Source organism: Arabidopsis lyrata (assembly GCF_000004255.2).
Source record: "Arabidopsis lyrata subsp. lyrata unplaced genomic scaffold ARALYscaffold_3, whole genome shotgun sequence".
Lineage (NCBI taxonomy): Eukaryota > Viridiplantae > Streptophyta > Magnoliopsida > Brassicales > Brassicaceae > Arabidopsis > Arabidopsis lyrata.
This window is the reverse complement of record NW_003302553.1, coordinates 4,684,359-4,703,414: the sequence shown is the minus strand read 5'-3', so window position 1 is coordinate 4,703,414 and position 19,056 is coordinate 4,684,359. Positions and strand designations below refer to the sequence as shown.

Below are 19,056 nucleotides of genomic sequence, written 5' to 3'. Positions count from 1 at the left end.
TAATTGGGTAATGGGCTTGGACCCGCGTAACGGGGATAATAAGATAAACCCTAAGCAAGTCTCTTCGTCGCCGTCTTCCTCATAGTTACTTTAGAATTCGTCGTATAGAAGAAAACTTGAAACAACAATCTGAGAAAAGAGCGTTTTATCTTCTTGATTTTGGAATCTCCTCCAAAACGATGGAAGGTTCAGCTGATCAAACTACGAAAGCGTTATCTGAATTAGCCATGGATTCTTCTACCACCTCGAATGCTACTGAGTCTAGCGCTGGTGATGCAGCTGGACCTCGGAGTAAAAAGTAGGTTTTCTTCTGATGTTATTCTTTTACTCTCGATGAATCTTCCTACGGGATTTGATGGTAGCGGATGCGTTTTCTTGAAATTTATGTGTAGTGCTCAGAAGAAGGAACTGAAATTGAAGCAGAAAGAGGAAGAGAGGAAACGCAAGGAAGAAGAGAAGGCTAAACAAGTGAGCACTCTTCTTTGCTTTCTTCTGATTCGTAACATTCTAGGGAAACGATTATAGATTGAATTCTATTGGTAGGATCGGGTTTAGGGTTCCAGTTTTTGCTTGTTGATGAGATTTGATTTTATTGATGCAGGCTCCGAAAGTAAGCTCCCAGAACCAGAAGGCAGTGGCAGCAGATGATGAAGAGATGGATGCAACGGTCTGAATCTGTTTGATAATTTCCTTTATTTATCTTATGCAATGCAGCTTTTTACAGGTAATGTATGTTGGTATTCTTTTTGCAGCAATACCATGAGAACAGATTGAAATATCTTGCGGCTGAGAAGGCTAAAGGGGAGAATCCATACCCTCACAAGTTCTCTGTGTCAATGTCCATTCCTGAATACATTGAGAAGTATGGTAGTTTAAACAATGGAGATCATGTTGAAGACGCTAATGAATCTCTAGCTGGTATGTTAAACTGTTAATTGCTATTTGCATTAGTTTTATTAGCCGCTTGATTCTTACATTGTTGAACTTTGCTAGGGCGGATAATGAGCAAACGATCTTCCTCTTCCAAGCTCTTCTTCTATGATCTACATGGTGATGATTTCAAGGTCCAAGTCATGGCTGATGCAAGGTGAAGGCTTTGTTTACCGGATTCTCTTCTTTTATTAGAAAAACTTAATGCTGATTCACTTAGATTTATTGCCTTTTTACTGTTCCAGTAAGTCAGGATTGGATGAAGCTGAGTTCTTAAAGCTCCATTCGAATGTCAAGCGTGGTGATATTGTTGGAGTCACTGGGTTTCCAGGTTTGTGCAGCTTCTATTTTCAAGCTTAAAGCCTACCGCAACATTCTTTTTCACTGTTTGCATTACTTTAATTTCAGGAAAGACTAAGAGGGGAGAATTGAGTATCTTTCCCCGATCATTTATCCTTCTGTCCCATTGCCTCCACATGATGCCGAGAAAGGCTGATAATGTTAATGCAAAGGTAGAGTAAATTTAATGTGGATGTTATGATACCTTAAGAGTCACCTTATTTGTTTTACACTAACTTCTTTCACTTTTTTACTCGAATGTAGAAACCTGAAATCTGGGTTCCAGGTGAAACGAGAAATCCTGAAGCATATGTTCTGAAAGATCAGGTATCATCAATTTTACAAAGGGCTTTAAAGATTGTTATGGACTCTTACATTGTTAAATGTATTTTTTTTTTGTGGATCACTATCTGTTGCATGTAGCTGTCTAAAAATCTAGTGACCCTATAATTCTGTTTCTGTTTGAGTGGGCGTGTGATGTCTTTGTTTGTTGCCAGGAATCAAGATATCGCCAGCGTTATCTTGATCTGATGTTGAACGTGGAGGTTCGTCAGATATTCAAGACCAGAGCTCATATCATCTCCTACATCCGCAGATTCCTCGACAACAAAAATTTCTTGGAGGTAATTTCTCACAAGAAATTTTTTTACCTTCTTTTGATTTTGCCTCTTGTTCGAGTGTTCTTTCCTGCATTTGATATTCTTAAATTTTATATAGGTCGAGACACCTATGATGAACATGATTGCTGGTGGTGCAGCTGCTCGACCATTTGTGACACATCACAATGATCTAGATATGAGGCTTTACATGCGTATCGCACCTGAACTCTTTCTCAAGCAACTTATAGTTGGAGGCTTGGAACGTGTTTACGAGATAGGAAAGCAATTCAGAAACGAGGGTATTGACCTGACCCACAATCCGGAGTTCACCACTTGCGAGTTCTATATGGCCTTCGCAGACTACAATGACCTGATGAAGATGACTGAGGATATGTTGAGTGGCATGGTCAAGGAGTTAACAGGTGGTTATAAAATCAAGTATCATGCTAATGGGTATGATAAGGATCCAATTGAAATCGACTTCAAGCCACCATTCAGGTTTGAGCCAATATCTTCATTGATTAAATTTAAACCACAACCTTTGTAGGAGCTTTTCTTTGGTAATAATCTACTCAATTTTTGTTTTTGTAGGAGGATTGAGATGATAGGAGAGTTGGAGAAGGTGGCTAACCTCAATATACCAAAAGACTTGGCTAGCGAAGAAGCTAACAAGTATCTGATTGATGCATGTGCGAGGTTTGATGTCAAATGCCCTCCTCCTCAGACAACAGCTCGTTTGTTGGATAAAGTAAAATCTCTTGTCTCCCTCCTGTCTTTCTAGCATACGTAGATTAAGAAATGTAAATCTGAATATTGTCCCTTTTTTTTGCAGCTTGTTGGAGAATTTCTGGAAGTGACATGTGTGAACCCAACTTTCATCATCAACCATCCTGAGATCATGAGTCCATTGGCAAAATGGCACAGATCGAACAATGTTTTGACAGAGAGATTCGAGCTGTTCATCAACAAACATGAAGTAAGCAAAAAAAAAAACTGATGAGGAACTTGTTCATTGCTTCCTTTCTTTAGAGTTGTTTGACTAACATGATATAACTGGACCTTAGCTCTGCAACGCCTACACGGAGCTGAACGATCCTGTGGTACAGCGCCAGCGTTTTGCTGATCAGCTCAAGGATCGACAATCTGGAGATGATGAAGCGATGGCTTTAGATGAGACATTTTGTAGTGCTTTAGAATATGGGTTGGCTCCAACAGGTGGTTGGGGATTGGGTATAGACAGGCTTGCTATGCTTTTCACCGACTCACAGAACATCAAGGTCACTTTCTTACCTCCAAATTTGCCTCTGTGAATAATCTATTCTTTTTGACTGAAAAAACTCATGATTTGGAATATGTTGTCACAGGAGGTTATTCTCTTCCCGGCGATGAGGCCACCACAGGACGAGTCAGCAGCCGCTAAAGGTACAAACTAAGTGGTTATTTAGTTATAATCGACATTGTAACTTTTACCTCAGGATTGCAATTTAAACCTGGTTTCTTTAATGTTACAGCTCCTTCAACAGAAGAGAAGAAATAAGGAGAGTCTGCACAAGTTTTCAGACTAAGCTTTTAAAGATTGGGTAGTGAATTGGCTATTATGCACTCTGTTCTCAAGTTACTTGTAATTGCAGACCATAATTTTCAAAAATTATTTACCAATTAGTTATGATCAAAAACCTTTGTAAGACTTTTTTGCAATCGTATTTCTGTAACATGAGCTTACCGGTCTACACATACAGAGAGTAAACTAAAGGGTAAATGAATGGGAGACAAAGTAGCAGGCCGTTCTTCTAGTGTTATTGCCGGCCCTTATCTTTTCCACCATTCAGCATTATTGTCAAGTTAAAAAAGAGAACAAATAATATAAGAAAAACTTTGGTCCACTCCACTGTATTATCATATTTAGACCTAAGATTCTGATTTGTTGTCTAAGTGGTTGAAATGGTATACTGTTGATAAACTTGTTTAAGAGTTTTATACAGCTATTTTACTAAAGATTGAAGGGGAACAAAATAAGTCACCGATTGAATTGATGAATGATGATCACATAGAAAAAGTCAGACAGCTTTCTTTAAGCTTTGTGTTGTAATTGGGTCTCGATTCATAATAATATCTCACAAGACAGCCACAAGCCAACTCATCTCCTCTCTCCAACACATGTTTCATTATCGCTCTTTACCAAATACCTTTCTTTTCTTCTATTTTGTTGCTATACATGAATAAAAATAAAGTCATACCTTTCACTATTAATATAATGATATTATTACACCCAATCGAAATGGAGATTACTTGCCACATAATACTAGGAAAATTACTCAGTTATTACATCAAGTTATAAATTTTGTTTGTTTGTTTATTATATAAATGATATAAGGATGTTACTATTCCCAATTAGGTGGAATTCATTCACAAATAAAGGGCCAAGTAGAGAAGAAAGTGTGTATAATATTTTTTTGTTGTATACCGCGGGTCACATGCGTTGTATCTAAAATAAAAAATTTTAAGTTGTATTTGTTTTGTTTAGTGTTTAAGATTGTATAATTGTATTTTGATTTGTTATTTATAGGATTTCACCTGTGGTATATTGTCTCGTATTAATATTGACCCAAACCCGTCCAACCATATAATCTAAAATGAAATTAAACATCATTTTGTTATTTTTTTAATAACACTTTTATTTAAATGTCATATAATTCGAGTTAATTTGAAAGTTGCTTTTAAATAGTTTCCATGTATATTTTTAAATTAGTGTGTGTTTTTGGACCAACCCGTAAAAACAATTTATAATTGTATCTTAAAATACTAATTAGGATTTCACCCGTGATTTACTGTCCCATTTTAGATAATTGTAAAAATTAAAGAAAGATCCGAATGACTCAATTTCGGGTCTGAATAAAATAACGACATGATTAAATGCTCAATTTGTTCTTAAAAATGTTAATATAGATTACACACATATTTTTATTCATCGATTGAGTAATATATGTCCGTTTTTAAAAATTTGAATTGTAACATATGCAGAAAAAAAAAACTAAAATTTACTAACTATTTATATATTTTATAATAATTTAAAATAATATAAATATAAGATCAAATAAAAGTGAAATAAGAATCATATATTTATGTTTAAATTAGGTAGAGATGTTTTAGGAAATTAGTGCAAATTTGTTATATTAGCATTAAATCATCATATTTGATTTCTTTATCTATAAAAATCGTAGAGAATATACCATAAATAAAGCGTTTAAATATAGTAATTAGTTGAGAAAGTATATATATTTTAGATTTTATTAATTATTTTCGTTTTTTAATTTTGCCAAAATTTAAAGAAAGATCCGATTGAAGATTTCCGGGTCAAAATTAAACAAATTTGACCCGATTTGGGTACCCCAAAAACTGCTGCAAAAATGTATAGTAGATGATATAAGGATGTTACTATTCCCAATTAGGTGGAATTCATTCACAAATAAAGGGCCAAGTAGAGAAGAAAGAAAGTGGTGGTGGGTTCTCAAGTCTTTTTCTTTTGTTCCCCACTTTATGATTCATTTTTCATACACCAAATCAATTGAAAAAATGAGTTCATATATCTAATTACAGTATTTATAACCCCAAAATCAAAACCCCACCCAAAAAATATTTTTTTATATAAGAAAAAAAAAAACCCAACAAACCCTTTTTCATATTCCATTGAAGGATATGCTTTTGAAGTTTTGGACATTGATGTTATTCCTCTCTTGTTTTTGTTTTTTTTTGCTCTTCCTCCAAATCTTTCATTCTTCTCCAAAGAACCTGCAAGCAACAACATGAAAACTATGAATACACTTGTTGTCAACAATCATTCAAAGCAATTAAAGATCGTGAGATCATTACCGTGAATCCTAACCTTTTGTATGTGTTTTACAATAACACTTGAGAGATTTTTCTACAATAATCTCTTCGGGTTTGCGAATCCATCAGCATCTACTTAGATATGAGTCCTTGCCAATAGCTCCAAGCATTCTACATGCTACTTCCAGCAACTTCCCTGTTTAATTTTCCATCATTAGTTAAATAAGAAACTTTAATCATTAAGTCATGATCACAATCAATTAATCCCAATCACAAACACAATCTCCTGTCACCTAATTAAAATATTTCAGGAAAAAGCTAAAACCCAATAATTTAATTAACCAATATAATAAGGGAAGTTTGTAAACGTGAGAAGATGCTTTAGGTAATGAATGTGAAGAAGCTTCTAATGATTCTTTCTTCTGTTTGAAATATCCTCACAAATCTTCATTTCTATTAGTTCTCACCGGAATTATCCTTCGACCGACCCATTTCGCCGGAGATTATATGAATAAAATCACAATTCACGCAACCACAAACCCAAAAACTATAACTTGTACCCTCAAAACCGTGTAACATGACACAATTATAAACCTAACTAGTCACTCACAAGTCACAAGTCGCAATGGTAATGTTATAAGAAATGTGATGAACCTAAATTAGATCATATCACCTATAACTAATGTTACCGAATCTATAAACAATAAACACACAACACAACTGAATCAAACAAAAGATGAATCAAACGTACCTCTTCTTGGCTGAACAACTTTCTTAACCGGACCGGTCGTTTTCTTAACCGTCTCTTCTTCCTTCTCCTCCGGGAACAAAACACCATCAATCCCCTGAACTGAAATTCGACCGTCTGTGTAAATATCCGGATCAAAGAGATACGCCGACCGATCACCAGAACCGAACTTAACGGAGCCATCGGCTTCTTTAGCCCCAACCTTGTGAGGAAAACGCAGCGTTTCATACTTCACCTTCCCAAATCTCCTAACCGAATTATACATACTCTCCTCCGTTTGATACTCCGGTATAATGTGATAATACATAATTTGCTCCGGAGCTCCGGGCTCGCTAAGCTGATCAGTCGTCAATTTCGCCATAGCTTCGTCATTAGGAGCTAACACGGTGAGGACGTAACCTTCCGACACTAATCGACCCATCTCCGTCGCCAGTGACGTCAGATTTACCAGAATATCGGCCATTTCGTTGTATCCGCCGTAATGTAACAATGTGTGGATGAAATCTTTGACCTGAGCATCGCCGTTGAAGTGTTTGTGCGCACCTCCTGGTCCCGGAGCCGGAGCCGGGGCTAGCGACGGACCTGGAGCCATAGCGGATTCAATCGGAAGCGCTGGTGGAGATCCGGCGGGTACTGAGGCGGCGGCGGCGGATTTCTTGAGACGGTTGGTTCTCGGATCGATTTCCGGAGCTCCTTCGGGTAATACGGCGGAGATTGATCGGAGATTTCTCCGTCGGTTGAAATCTTCTTGAACGGAGCGAGGAATTAAAAGCCGTTCGATTCCGTGGATCAACCCGTCGGGTCGGGTCAAATCATCGGGTCGGGTAATTACAGCGGAATTCACCAATCTCTTTCCATTCGCTCCTTTGATTTTACTCAAATGCAGCACTTGGTCATGCCCTAACGTGACGTGTTTGACCCGACCCGAATTATCCTCAGGCCATTGGTTTGAACCGACTCGTTTAGGGATAATGTGAGACAAAAGAAGCGTTTGGAGAGATTTGAGGTTACCTGGTTGGAGCAAGAACCGTTTAAAATCCGGGTCAAGGTCACGCTCGAGTGCTTCATTGCGAGGAGCAAAAATAGTAATATTGTGACGACCAACGGCGTCTTCGAGGGTTTGGAGAAGAAGAGCCTTCTCAACGAGCTCGGCGAGTTCAGTGTAACGAGAGTCGAGGAGAGCAACGAGGACGGAGTTTGAGTTGATTTGACCCGACCCGGTTATGTTGTGGTGACCCGATTCGAGAGCAGATGCATTGATCAGGAAGCAGAAGAAGATAGTAATGACGGAGCAACCATAGATACAACGATCCATGGTGCTCTGTAAGATTTAGATAATCTGTAGAAGAAGGAATTAAGAGGGAAAAATGTTTTTTTTGAAGAATTTACTATGTTTTTTCTCTGTTTGGTGATCGGAAAGTGGGGAGTGAGAGACAGAGAAGAGAGATAGAGATAGATGTGAGTTTTGGGGGTGGTCTGTGTTGTTTGTGTATCAAAACAGGTTTGGGTTTTCGGACAGGCTGGTGGTGGGGACTACACGGTGTCTGAATAAAACATTTAATTATTTTAGCTCTGACTTTTTTTGGCTTTCTTTTATAAATCTCTCGGCTCAGCTCGGCTAAATCTTTTTATTTATTTATTGATCATTGTATAAACAAACACCACTTTGTTTTTGTCTTTTATTGATAAACTATTTTTTTAATAAATGAAAGTAGTATTACTATTTCAGAACAACAAGCTCTGCTCTTTATATTAATTAAACACTTCAGATGGAATTCTACTTATGCAAAGTGAATAACTATTCATTTTTGATCCGTGATATAGGTATCAAATGGTCATGCGCAACAATTCGAATGTTCATAGTAATATTCTAAAACATTAAAGAATTTGATCTCAAATATATAAAAATCGTCATATCAATTTCAGAAAACCATAATATCACTATTGAATATATGCTTTTGACATGATGAATAAAGAAGTAATTGCGCTTTTGAAATTAAAAAAATATTCGGAAGCAAATTATTATTATATGCCTGGAATTGAATATATACGGTAGAGTGAAAGTGATGGTGTATGTATTGGTCTGTGAACTTTTCCTTGAAGAAGGACTAAGACAATCAGCGAGTACTAGATGATAGAAAAGAGATGGTAGGTAGTTCATTAGTCAGTCTTCTATAGTTAATGATGTGGTTGATATACTTAAATTGAAAGTGAAATTAAGATATCGGTCTAACCAAACATAAAAAAATAAAATAAAGAAGGGAGACATGTGAAGCAAAGAAAGAAGCCGAAGAAGAAGGGAAGAACACGTGGCTTGAATTGAAGCTGTCGGTGTATGACCTAATACAACCATCATTTATTTATTTAATGGGACACCTTTTGGTTGCTACGCTAAGTTCGTGAATCGTGTAATGTCCCACCTCAATTCCTCTTACCTGTTACTCTCACGCTCTCCAACTTGGCGAGTGCACTTACGTCCAACTAAATCAAGAGCCAGAGGACATCGTTTTTGGCTAATGGTTGTGGACTTGTCGTCTTCTGGAAATTCTAACTATAATGCGATTCTTATTGTTCCCGCCTGATAAGAAGACAGGCTTTAAGGCCCAACTGAGTTCAAACCCATTCTCTTATCTTAAGCCCGAATCCTATTATTGTTTCGGTTCTCTACAATTCTACACTTATTCATACATATCTGTTGATTCGAAAATAGGAAACACAATTCATACATATCTGTTGGTATTGGGTTTCGCATAAGCCCAGCCCACTAACAGTGTACAATATTGGACCGAAACGGGCCTGCTTACAAATGAACATGAGAACGGGAAGCTGAATGAGGTATCGAAAGATGACAGCTTACAGCTATATAAAAATCTATGACTAGCCAAGATTCTAAGGTAGCTTTGATTAATATTGACATATTGTCGTACCACTAGGTGAACTCATTTCGGTGACGCCCTTTTGTTCGTTTGTTAAAGTTAGAAGTATATACTGGTGACGACCTTTTGCTTCTCATTCAAGAATTAAATATTCGTATCTTTGAATAACAAGAAACTGTAAGGTCCAAGTATTTTATCTAGCTAAAGTTGCCGAAAGAGCCGAAAGATAATACATTTTAAAAAACCCTCGTAAATTTTATATTAAGAACAAAATAACAACCAAGACATTCTTAATATATAAATGTTATCTTGTTAAAAGGTGAATCCTCGAGCATTTCCTTTCAATACAAGACGCACGACTTCATTTAGAATAATACAATTTGTGTTTACAGGTTTTTTGTTGATTAAATGACATTATCTTTCAACAATCAATGGTCGATGAATGTTTGGTTGTTCACTGTTTGTCGAAAAAAAGAAATCCGTATTTTACTATTTGATTTTTAAAAACACAAGTCTTTTCTTTTCTTACAAACATCTGAAAAAAAAAAGGTTGCATGAGATTCACCAAATAATGAAATAAATGAAGTAGGGTCACATCAAAGCTGAATAAGTGAGTAATAGTAAAAGTAAAAATAAAAGAGATGAAAAAGGAAAGAGAGTAATTAGAGAGATGTAGAAGAAGAAGGTGGTCGTGGTAGCAACACCTGAATTAATGCTTAACACCAGGACTGCTTAACACTAATGACAAGTAATGATTGTTGTGGTCCTCACAGTTACATTACATCACAACCTACAAGGCTACAAGTTCCAAACCCCCTTGAAAGAAAACGACAGCTTCCACTTGTTTTAAACCCTAGACTACTTTTTTACCCTTTGAATCTTATTTTACTCCTCCATGTCACTAATTAGTTTACCACATGAACTTTCCTTCTTCTTGAGAATCAATTGAACTAATCTCGTTTAATATCCACACCATCATAATGATAATCAAGATCTCATGTCATGTCACATTTCGACAAAACACACATCACACACCAATTCCAGTTCGAATTGTCATATTTGATGATCACAAAATCCATAGACCCATACCATCGGAAACAAAATCACACACCAAAGATTTGACAAACGGGGACACACACTTTGAGCTTTACACAATCAAGACAAACACTCACCACACGAATCAAACTATTAACAAAAGACATTTTGAGACATATATTTTTCATAAAGCCTCTCTCTCTTTCCCCTAATCAAAATGCCTAACGGCTCTTGGTGTGGCCGCCACCACCGTAGCTCCTCCGCCTTTAACCGTTGTGTCCCTATTCCGGTACACTTCAGTAAACGACGGTCTCGGCGATGACGAAAGAGACTTGGAAACTCTCGGAGACGAAACCGATTCTCTCTGTGACGGACTTCGCCAAAACCCGGCGCCGTAAAATCTATTCCACATCTCTTTCTCTAATGCTAACACCGCCTCGTCGTCTTCATCAGTCTCCTCCTCAGTCGTAAACCCCGCCGCCGCTACCGATTTTCCGATATACTTCAGATCCAAGAAATTATCATCATCCTCGTCGTCCGAGACATCGTCGCTATCCAACGGATGAATCGCGAATTCAGAATTCTGAAAAACTCTCTGCATCCGCTCGTTTTTCCCGTCCGTCGGAAGCGGCGGAAGGATTCCGTTCTTCACGAGTTGTTTACGGCGGCGATTACGGATAGCGCGACGGCAGATTCCTTTAGGAACTTTATAGATCGCGAGAACGAGGAGGTTAACGAGTCCGCAAGGACAACAACACCAAACGGCGGCGCAACTCGCCGTCGTACCACCACAAAACTCGGCGGGAGTAGATCCGCCGCAAGAAGCTCTTGGTGAGGGAGAAGAGAGACTTCTCTGAAGCAAAGGCTGTCTCCGGTGACTACGAGACGGAGAAGACGATGGAGTATCAGACGGTTTCGTTTGCCTCGAGATCTGTCTTGGATCGTAACGTAAAGTCGTGTTCATAGTTTTTGGTGAGAGAGAGAGATGAGAATCAAATTTCAATTCCTTAATTGTGTTCTTCGTCTTCTCTCTGTTTCTTTCTTCAATTGAGATCTCAAATTTCCTTGAGGCCAAACGCAGCACCACGGAATTATCTCCGGTGATGGCGACGGCGAGAAGAAGAGAAACGAAATCGATAAAGAAATTTCGGATCCAAAAGAATCGTTTTCTCGGGGAAATTGGGAAGGTTGTCCGAAATGGAGGGAGAGGATGATTTAGGGATATTTGTGTGTTGTTGAGAGATTTAGGGTCGTGGAAAAGTTGAAGAAGAAGAGGAAGGATGAATCAATATGATTTTGTGTATTTATATACAAACAAAGAGAGAGTCTAAACAAAAGTTATATATTTTGTTATCTTCTTTCAGGTTTTTGGCCTTTCTATGTTAGTGTTCTCTCGATAACTACAAAGGTTTATAATGATATACACTATACATTGTATCCTTGCGCAATAAAAATCATCAAACGAAAATGACATTTTAATTTATAATGATTAGCTTATCTATCAATACTATCATATATACACGTATGTGTGTATTAAAAATCTGACAATATCTGGATTAATTTATTAGACGTCATCTTCTAGGGGTTGTTAGATGTTGATTGGTTTGTTTTTTTGGGTTATATTTTTCCCTTTTAATGGTGGTCGTCAACTAATTGATGCTTTGTATAAGAATATTTTCATCAAAAACAAACAAACAAAAATCAAGTATGGCGTACCACAATCAGTTTAAGAATTAAAAGAAGTATATACCGATATGTATATATTATCTTTGAAGGTTTTAAAAAAGTTTTAATTTTGGGGACTGGTTCATGCCCTCGAGGCACATTCACATAGTTAAAAGGTCAATGCAGGGCCGGCCCAGACCTAAAGCCCAGCAAGCAGATGCTTTAGGCATCAAATTCTATAGGTATTTTAAAGGGCATCAAAATTACAAAAGTGTCTTGTAGTCTAGTGGTATTTAGGTCACTTAAGGATAGATTGTTGAGGGTTCGATCCCTGGCAACTGTAAATTTTAATTTTTTTTTTATTTTTAGTTGTTGTAAATAGGCATCAAATTTTGTTGGGCTTTAGGCATCATGAATCTTTGGGCCGCCCCTGGGTCAATGCAAGTACTCGTCTTCAAATTATTCGTATCTGGAGCAAGAAAAAGTAATGATGCATTGTATTAAGAAGATTTTGGTAACAGAAAATTTATTAAGAAAATATCATTCTATCGCATATACTGTATTAGAAAGTTGGGGAAAATGGACCAAAGAATCTGGGAACCTAATAAATAATAACACATCAGTCTTAAATTGTTGTTGTTTTTTTTTACTTTTTTTTTTGTGAAAGATTTTATTTTTATTTTTTACTTTACATTGAATAGTTTATTAAAGACGTTTAATGTAAAGAATGTCATGAAAAATATACCGCAAACAATTCCAGGATCTATTTAAGTGAAGCGTTTAAAATAGAAATTATCGATTCTCGTTCAAAGTATTAAATTACAGTCCAAAATATGTAAAAAGTAGATAATGCTAATAATATATAACTCCAAAACACAACAGACGAGAGGAATCAATCCATAAGTGGCAAAGGTAAAATACAGTAAATTGGACTATAATTTAGGAAATAGTGACCAATTTGAAAGATTTGCTTTTACAGTGGTAACTCTTCACTAGCCGTGGACCGGCTTTACAAGATCCCTCACGACCCAAGAGTTGCTACAACGTATAGAATAAAGAGAATTCTTGCTTCTCCATTTTAAAGTACATTCGGATATCCGCGAGGCGCGAGTATCTTTCTTTATCTAGAGGCACTCAAGAATTCGTATTTATATATTATGTTGTGTAGTTTGATACACATATTGAGTATTTTGGTTTAGATATTTAAATATTTGTTTGTAACAAAAATAATTAAAGAAGGTATTTTCGACGCTTTCGGTGATATAAACCACTTTGCTTTTATTTCAATCTGTTTAGTTAATAAACTAATTGATCACCTGGTTAGACGCTCGTTTAAATATGTAGGCAAATATCCATTTGTTTTTTGAAATAGAAACCAAAAGATGCTTGAGAAATTAAAAACAACAAAACAAAACAAAACAAAACGTTACAAAAAAATCTGCAAAAAGACATGCGCCTACGCATAGATTAATCAGATTATAGATATTAACATGTATATTCTTGAAAACGTTATTATTATTATTATTTTTCTTCTGGTGGTTGGTTTCCTCTCACGTCAAATTATCTTTCGATGAACCTATTGACAACTTGCATGGGTCCTGTTAGTATACAAGAATAGGAGGAAACAACCAAACCGGTATTATTTACTAATATAAACCATGTTTCAAATTAGGTCTATTTCTCATATACTTTCTAATATGTGGACCGTCTATGCATCTCTAATGTGGACAGAAAATGGTTCAGTTTTTCATCTTGTCTGCATCCAAATTTTATACATTATTTAATTCTTAATATTCTAAATTTCTAATCAAGTCATTTTCTACTTCACGTACGCAATCTCAATATGTATTATACATGTCATAATACAGAAAGAGAAGTAAGACATATAGATCGATGTTAGATATATATGATAGCTTGATTCCAACAATTTCTAGTTAAAATTTCCTAATCGAATTTCACAACCTCTCCAAGTAGAAAATGATTTAGAAAAAAGGAAATAAGAAGGGAGGAGGAAGGATGGTTACGCAAGTGCACAAGAATGATAAGAGAAAACGACATCGTATAAGCACTCATATTCATTAGCTTTTCTCTCTCTCTAGCTTCAGAAAGTTCCAGAAGACTACAAAATCTCATATCTGGATCTTTGTTTCGTACTTGCACTTGACTATCATATAAGTATATACATGTGAAGTATTAATTAGAAAGGGTTACTTTAGCTTTTGGACGTGAGAGGGTGATTTTTCTGGTTGATTGGTTTTTGGATTGATGGTCCCTTTCATTTTAGTGATACAAATTACACGTGTAAACCAGTAATGGAAAAGACATAAATGCTAATATTTCATATCTTGAACTAACATGTCACTAAAATTAGTTTTGGTTTTAAAAGAAAAACATGGCACTGAATGGAGATTGGATAAAATACGTAAGACACAAACGACGACAATCATACACGTGTCCAAGACCAAAAAATCATGTTCACCGAGTCGATTCATTCTCCAGAATTCCAGACACGGGTGGATATTATTTGGAATGCAAATTTGTAGCCTTGATTAATTTTGGTAATGATTAAGAGTTTCAATGTAGATTATAATAGCTAAAAATACGATATTTTTACTCAATTAAATAAAACTAAAAATAATGTTTCCATATCTTACTATAGTTAAACAGTTTTTGATAGTTAAGTTGGTTGATTCGGTTGGGTTAGACTAGTTTCGAATTAAGTTCGATTTATTTAGGGTGGAATTTACTAAGATACTTGTAGTTAAATAAGCAGGCCATACCTGAAAAAAATAGTCACGGGTTATGGGTCTTAATCAGGCCTGAATCAAAGGTTCGGCCCAATAAGGCTCAGACAAATATGACTCAACCATTTTCTCAGCCATAGTCATTTTTTTTTCTTTCTATTCATGTTTAGTGTTTACATGTTTTAAAAAGTAACGAGAATATATCATTAATTAAATATAGTGCGACACAAAATTGTTCTGTTGTAGTGATAAGTTATCTTGTCACGTTTAAAGATGTGTAAATGAAAAAAACAAAAAAAAACAAGAATATGATATACGAAGTACGGATTGGTGCAGAACTCAGAATGAAATCTCGATCATACATTCATGTTATATTCTTGGAATAATGCTAGGGAATAATGCTTAGATTTGGTGCCAACAAAATGAAAAAAATCAGTGGATGTGTTTTTACAAATTCTAAAGTAGAAACAAAAAAGAATGGACGAAATGACCATTGTTTATAAATAGATCTTGCACTTAAATTCATCTTACACCTTTTATATTATTAAATCAATGGTTTTATAGAGATTGAATCTTCAATTTAATCAATCTCCGAATTTACGCATTATTCTCTAATTTATAAATCTGCATTCATCTTGCACCATTTATCTAATTTACAGATTACATAGCATCAGTCATAACCATATTATTTGTTTGTCAAACCATTGATTTCACTTAGTTTTTTTTTTTATAATTTTTTTAGAACTTTTAGATGCAGAAATTATATGTATCACTATCAGGAAAATAAATAAACAAAGAAATCAAAATATGTTTGAATAGTTCTTTGTGAACCATAGTTAAGCGTTTCTGTTCTGAGACAATATATGAATTAATAATATTTTAAATGTAATTTACAAGTTCTTTGCTATTACAGTATATTCAGTATTCACTTATCAGCCATAGCCCATATGATTATCATTACCATTATCTTTATTTATATATAAATTATCATTATCTAATCATCATAATACACATTGGGAGTACATAGTTTGACAATTTAACAATAATTTTATTTTGTTACATAATGTTGTCTGAATATTTTATTTTTATCATATAAACACATAACTGCTGTAAAGTTAGAAACAAAACATTCTCAACCTCTGATTTAGATAGCTTCTCTGCTGAGCTCTAGTGGGTTCGATCAACTTGGTCCTTTTTTTTTTTCTTCTACTTTTCAATTTTTATATATCTTTTTCTTCATTTTCCTGAACATTACCGAGTGTTGTAAATAAAATAAAAAATATTAAAAGTAAGTTTTAGTCTTATATTCGTCGTACATAATAACAACATGTACATCTATATCTACCTAGCTAGCTAGATGAAAAGCCATCCATCAATTAATGAGATCTAACTAAGAAAAATCACCATCACTTAAAAAGGAAAATCAAATCCATAAAATATTGGTTGAGCTGCAAGCTTAGTCAGCAATGAAAAATCTGTCTCTTTCACAAACTAAGCTTTTTTCTACCTATAAATATAGCCCAAAACTATCCCACATATGCACCACACATCCCAAAGGTTTTACGAATATAAGCCAATTTCACTAGATTTAACATTTTCTTAGGGATTCTCAAATGGAGATGGATTTGAATGCTCAAGAGAAGAAAGCAGGGTTCTTTCAAAGGCTTAAGGAATTCCCTAGGAAGCTCAAAGACGGTGTCACCAAACGCATGAAGAATGTGAAAAAGTTTGGGAAAGATGATCCAAGACGAATCATTCACTCCATGAAAGTTGGAGTTGCTCTCACATTAGTATCATTGTTGTACTATGTGCGAGCACTCTACATCAGCTTCGGGGTCACGGGTATGTGGGCGATACTTACCGTAGTCGTGGTCTTCGAATTCACTGTTGGTAAGTCTATCAAACCGTACTAATTTATTACCTTGAAAAAATAGGATGTATGTAGTACTAAAGATTCTGATTAAAAAAAAGTATCTAATAACCATTTTTTTGTAGGTGGAACACTTTCCAAAGGTTTAAACAGAGGTTTTGCGACATTAATAGCAGGAGCCTTAGGGGTTGGGGCAGTACACCTTGCTCGTTTCTTTGGGCATCAAGGAGAGCCCATAGTTCTTGGGATCTTAGTGTTCTCACTAGGCGGAGCTGCAACATTTTCGCGGTTTTTCCCTAGGATCAAACATAGATATGACTACGGTGCCTTGATATTCATACTCACATTTAGTTTCGTTGCCATTTCGGGTTACCGTACAGATGAGATATTGATTATGGCATACCAAAGGCTATCGACTATTCTTATCGGTGGCACGATCTGCATCCTTGTGTCGATTTTCATTTGTCCTGTATGGGCTGGCGAAGATCTTCACAAGATGATTGCTAACAACATAAACAAACTTGCTAAGTACCTAGAAGGTGACTAAAAAGTAACATTTTGATCAATTCATATCTTCAAAAAATGTATATATTGACAGATCTATTACTTATGCATGCATACACGCTTTTTGTAAAAAGGTTTCGAGAGTGAATATTTTCAACCGGAGAAGATTTCAAAGGAGACAAACTCGTGTGTCCGAGAATATAAGAGCATTCTGACATCAAAAAGCACTGAAGATACTTTGGTATATATATATGTATATGTTTTGAATGCACAACATAGTATTGATTACCGTTTTTAAAATATATATACTAATTAATTAATGATTTCTTGCAGGCGAATCTTGCTAGGTGGGAACCAGGGCATGGCCGTTTCAGGTTACGGCATCCGTGGAAAAAGTACTTGAAAATTGCAGGTCTCGTTCGCCAATGTGCCTTCCATTTCGAAATCCTCAATGGCTACGTTCTCTCTAACGATAAGGTTCGTTTGAATCACCTAATTCGCCGTTTTTGAGAGAATAAGTATTGTTGTTTTACTTGGTAAGTGTGTATATTTGTTATCTCGTGTGCCTTTATATTAGCACACATGCATAAATAAGGTTGCTTTATAATAAGTTGGGTAGTTTATAACTTGGCTTAACAAATGTTGTGTATAAAATGTCAACCCCCTAAATGACGAAAACGGCCCTAGATAATAAGTGATTACAGCAATACATATTACATACTTCATCCATTCCCCATGGAGATTGACGTTTTAGTTATTTTTCTTTTTTGATGAACAATGATTTTTATAATTCTATAATGTAATCTATATTACTTAATGTTGATGAATTGTAAATTTTAAAATTATTAATAGAGAATGTTTAGATTTATTAAATTAGTTTTTTTTCATAGTTGTGGAAAAGTGTTTAGTACGAAAATGATGTATATATAATAATCAAACATTCTTAATTATTTGAATTTTTTAGAAAATCAATCTTTAATTAAAGGACAGAGTATTAACAAATGATAAAGGGTTAAGCAAAAATAAATAAAAATAACTAAATTGTTCGACCCAATAAATTCTGTATTTTTGTATTTGCGACTTTTAAGCAGGCACCACAAGAATTCGACAGTAAGTTTCAAGAGCCAATCACGATTATGAACAGAGAAGTTGGTGAAGCCCTAAAAGCCATGGCCAAATCTATCAAGACAATGAGCAAAGACAGTGCTTGTGTGAACTCACACATTGACAACTCCAAAAAGGCCATTGTAAACTTAAGGATTGCACTCAAATCTTCTTATCCAGACACAGAGAAAGATCTTTTGGAGATCATTCCCGGAGTCACAATGGCATCAATCCTGATCGAGGTTGTGAATTGCGTCGAGAAGATCTCTGAGGCTGTCGAAGAATTCTCTGGTCTTGCACATTTCAAAGAGACTTTGGATCCAAAATTATCAGCGGAGATAGGACAACATCAGTTACTCCACAGGGGAAGTGTAAAGCCGGTTCCAGATGGCGACAACGAGAAAGAAGACAATAGCTCGTCGTCTCATGTTCTTATCCCTGTCCATGATGAAGAACAGCCACCAACGGCCACTGCGAAGAACGTTTTGGGAGCAGAGAAGACGAGAGTAGATGTTGTGTGAATATTTTTGTTCATTGCCAAAACTCTTTCAAGAGAACTTGTTATAACATTATTTAGTTATAAGAGACATCCGCATTCTACTTAGTTATTGCCAATTAATAGAATTATAATCAACCACTGATAATAATGTAGCTGATTTTCTACTTATAACATTTGATGTCATGTGTCATGTGTAGTGGTAGGCAGATAGGATCGACACATGCTTAAGTTAAGACTGTCCTTAGATATATAAAAACATGACGTCAGTGCAACATTAAACGTTTAAAGAAAAAGGTAGTTTAACTTAAGGATCGA

At 35.6% G+C, this 19,056-nt stretch overlaps 4 protein-coding genes across 5 annotated transcripts; 2 read left to right on the top strand and 2 right to left on the bottom strand.

The window, feature by feature from the left end:
• The first annotated feature begins 65 nt into the window (after positions 1-65).
• Positions 66-3,600, top strand: LOC9318811 (lysine--tRNA ligase, cytoplasmic). The gene is made up of 15 exons (XM_021032571.1): positions 66-298; positions 393-468; positions 602-667; positions 753-918; positions 994-1,087; positions 1,176-1,261; positions 1,339-1,442; positions 1,534-1,596; positions 1,767-1,892; positions 1,987-2,366; positions 2,460-2,616; positions 2,701-2,844; positions 2,933-3,145; positions 3,233-3,290; positions 3,380-3,600. Exons 1-15 carry the CDS (start codon positions 180-182, stop codon positions 3,403-3,405), a joined length of 1,878 nt encoding a protein of 625 aa, XP_020888230.1. The 5' UTR covers positions 66-179; the 3' UTR covers positions 3,406-3,600.
• A 1,704-nt stretch (positions 3,601-5,304) lies between these two features.
• LOC9318810 (fasciclin-like arabinogalactan protein 18) lies at positions 5,305-7,917 on the bottom strand. 2 transcript variants are annotated; one of them, XM_021032606.1, is made up of 3 exons: positions 6,448-7,917; positions 5,739-5,892; positions 5,305-5,657 (listed from the first exon to the last, which is right to left on the bottom strand). In XM_021032606.1, the coding sequence occupies exons 1-2, from the start codon at positions 7,757-7,759 to the stop codon at positions 5,822-5,824; spliced, it is 1,383 nt and encodes a 460-aa protein (XP_020888265.1). In that variant the 5' UTR covers positions 7,760-7,917; the 3' UTR covers positions 5,305-5,657; positions 5,739-5,821. The 2 variants fall into 2 exon arrangements, with proteins under 2 accessions (XP_020888265.1, XP_020888264.1); XM_021032605.1 differs by having other exon boundaries at positions 5,307-5,657; positions 5,752-5,892.
• A 2,337-nt stretch (positions 7,918-10,254) lies between these two features.
• On the bottom strand, positions 10,255-11,703 carry LOC9320925. The gene has a single exon (XM_021032642.1). The coding sequence runs from the start codon at positions 11,317-11,319 to the stop codon at positions 10,564-10,566; it is 756 nt and encodes a 251-aa protein (XP_020888301.1). The 5' UTR covers positions 11,320-11,703; the 3' UTR covers positions 10,255-10,563.
• A 4,447-nt stretch (positions 11,704-16,150) lies between these two features.
• LOC9318809 (aluminum-activated malate transporter 8) lies at positions 16,151-18,836 on the top strand. Its single transcript, XM_002884812.2, has 5 exons — positions 16,151-16,654; positions 16,760-17,173; positions 17,273-17,379; positions 17,472-17,615; positions 18,230-18,836. The coding sequence occupies exons 1-5, from the start codon at positions 16,378-16,380 to the stop codon at positions 18,761-18,763; spliced, it is 1,476 nt and encodes a 491-aa protein (XP_002884858.2). The 5' UTR covers positions 16,151-16,377; the 3' UTR covers positions 18,764-18,836.
• The last annotated feature ends 220 nt before the right edge of the window (positions 18,837-19,056 follow it).

What these genes read in the sequence shown, in the direction of transcription:
- LOC9318811 (XM_021032571.1), top strand. Translation starts at nt 180, where the DNA reads ATGGAAGGTTCAGCTGATCAAACTACGAAAGCGTTATCTGAATTAGCC. An exon ending in CAAGTCATGGCTGATGCAAG is followed by an intron (nt 1,088 to 1,175) that starts GTGAAGGCTTTG and finishes TTACTGTTCCAG; the next exon opens with TAAGTCAGGATTGGATGAAG. An exon ending in GACTTCAAGCCACCATTCAG is followed by an intron (nt 2,367 to 2,459) that starts GTTTGAGCCAAT and finishes TTGTTTTTGTAG; the next exon opens with GAGGATTGAGATGATAGGAG.
- LOC9318810 (XM_021032606.1), bottom strand. Translation starts at nt 7,759, where the DNA reads ATGGATCGTTGTATCTATGGTTGCTCCGTCATTACTATCTTCTTCTGC. An exon ending in AGTTGTTCAGCCAAGAAGAG is followed by an intron (nt 5,893 to 6,447) that starts GTACGTTTGATT and finishes AAAATTAAACAG; the next exon opens with GGAAGTTGCTGGAAGTAGCA.
- LOC9320925 (XM_021032642.1), bottom strand. Translation starts at nt 11,319, where the DNA reads ATGAACACGACTTTACGTTACGATCCAAGACAGATCTCGAGGCAAACG.
- LOC9318809 (XM_002884812.2), top strand. Translation starts at nt 16,378, where the DNA reads ATGGAGATGGATTTGAATGCTCAAGAGAAGAAAGCAGGGTTCTTTCAA. An exon ending in GGTCTTCGAATTCACTGTTG is followed by an intron (nt 16,655 to 16,759) that starts GTAAGTCTATCA and finishes ATTTTTTTGTAG; the next exon opens with GTGGAACACTTTCCAAAGGT. An exon ending in ACGTTCTCTCTAACGATAAG is followed by an intron (nt 17,616 to 18,229) that starts GTTCGTTTGAAT and finishes ACTTTTAAGCAG; the next exon opens with GCACCACAAGAATTCGACAG.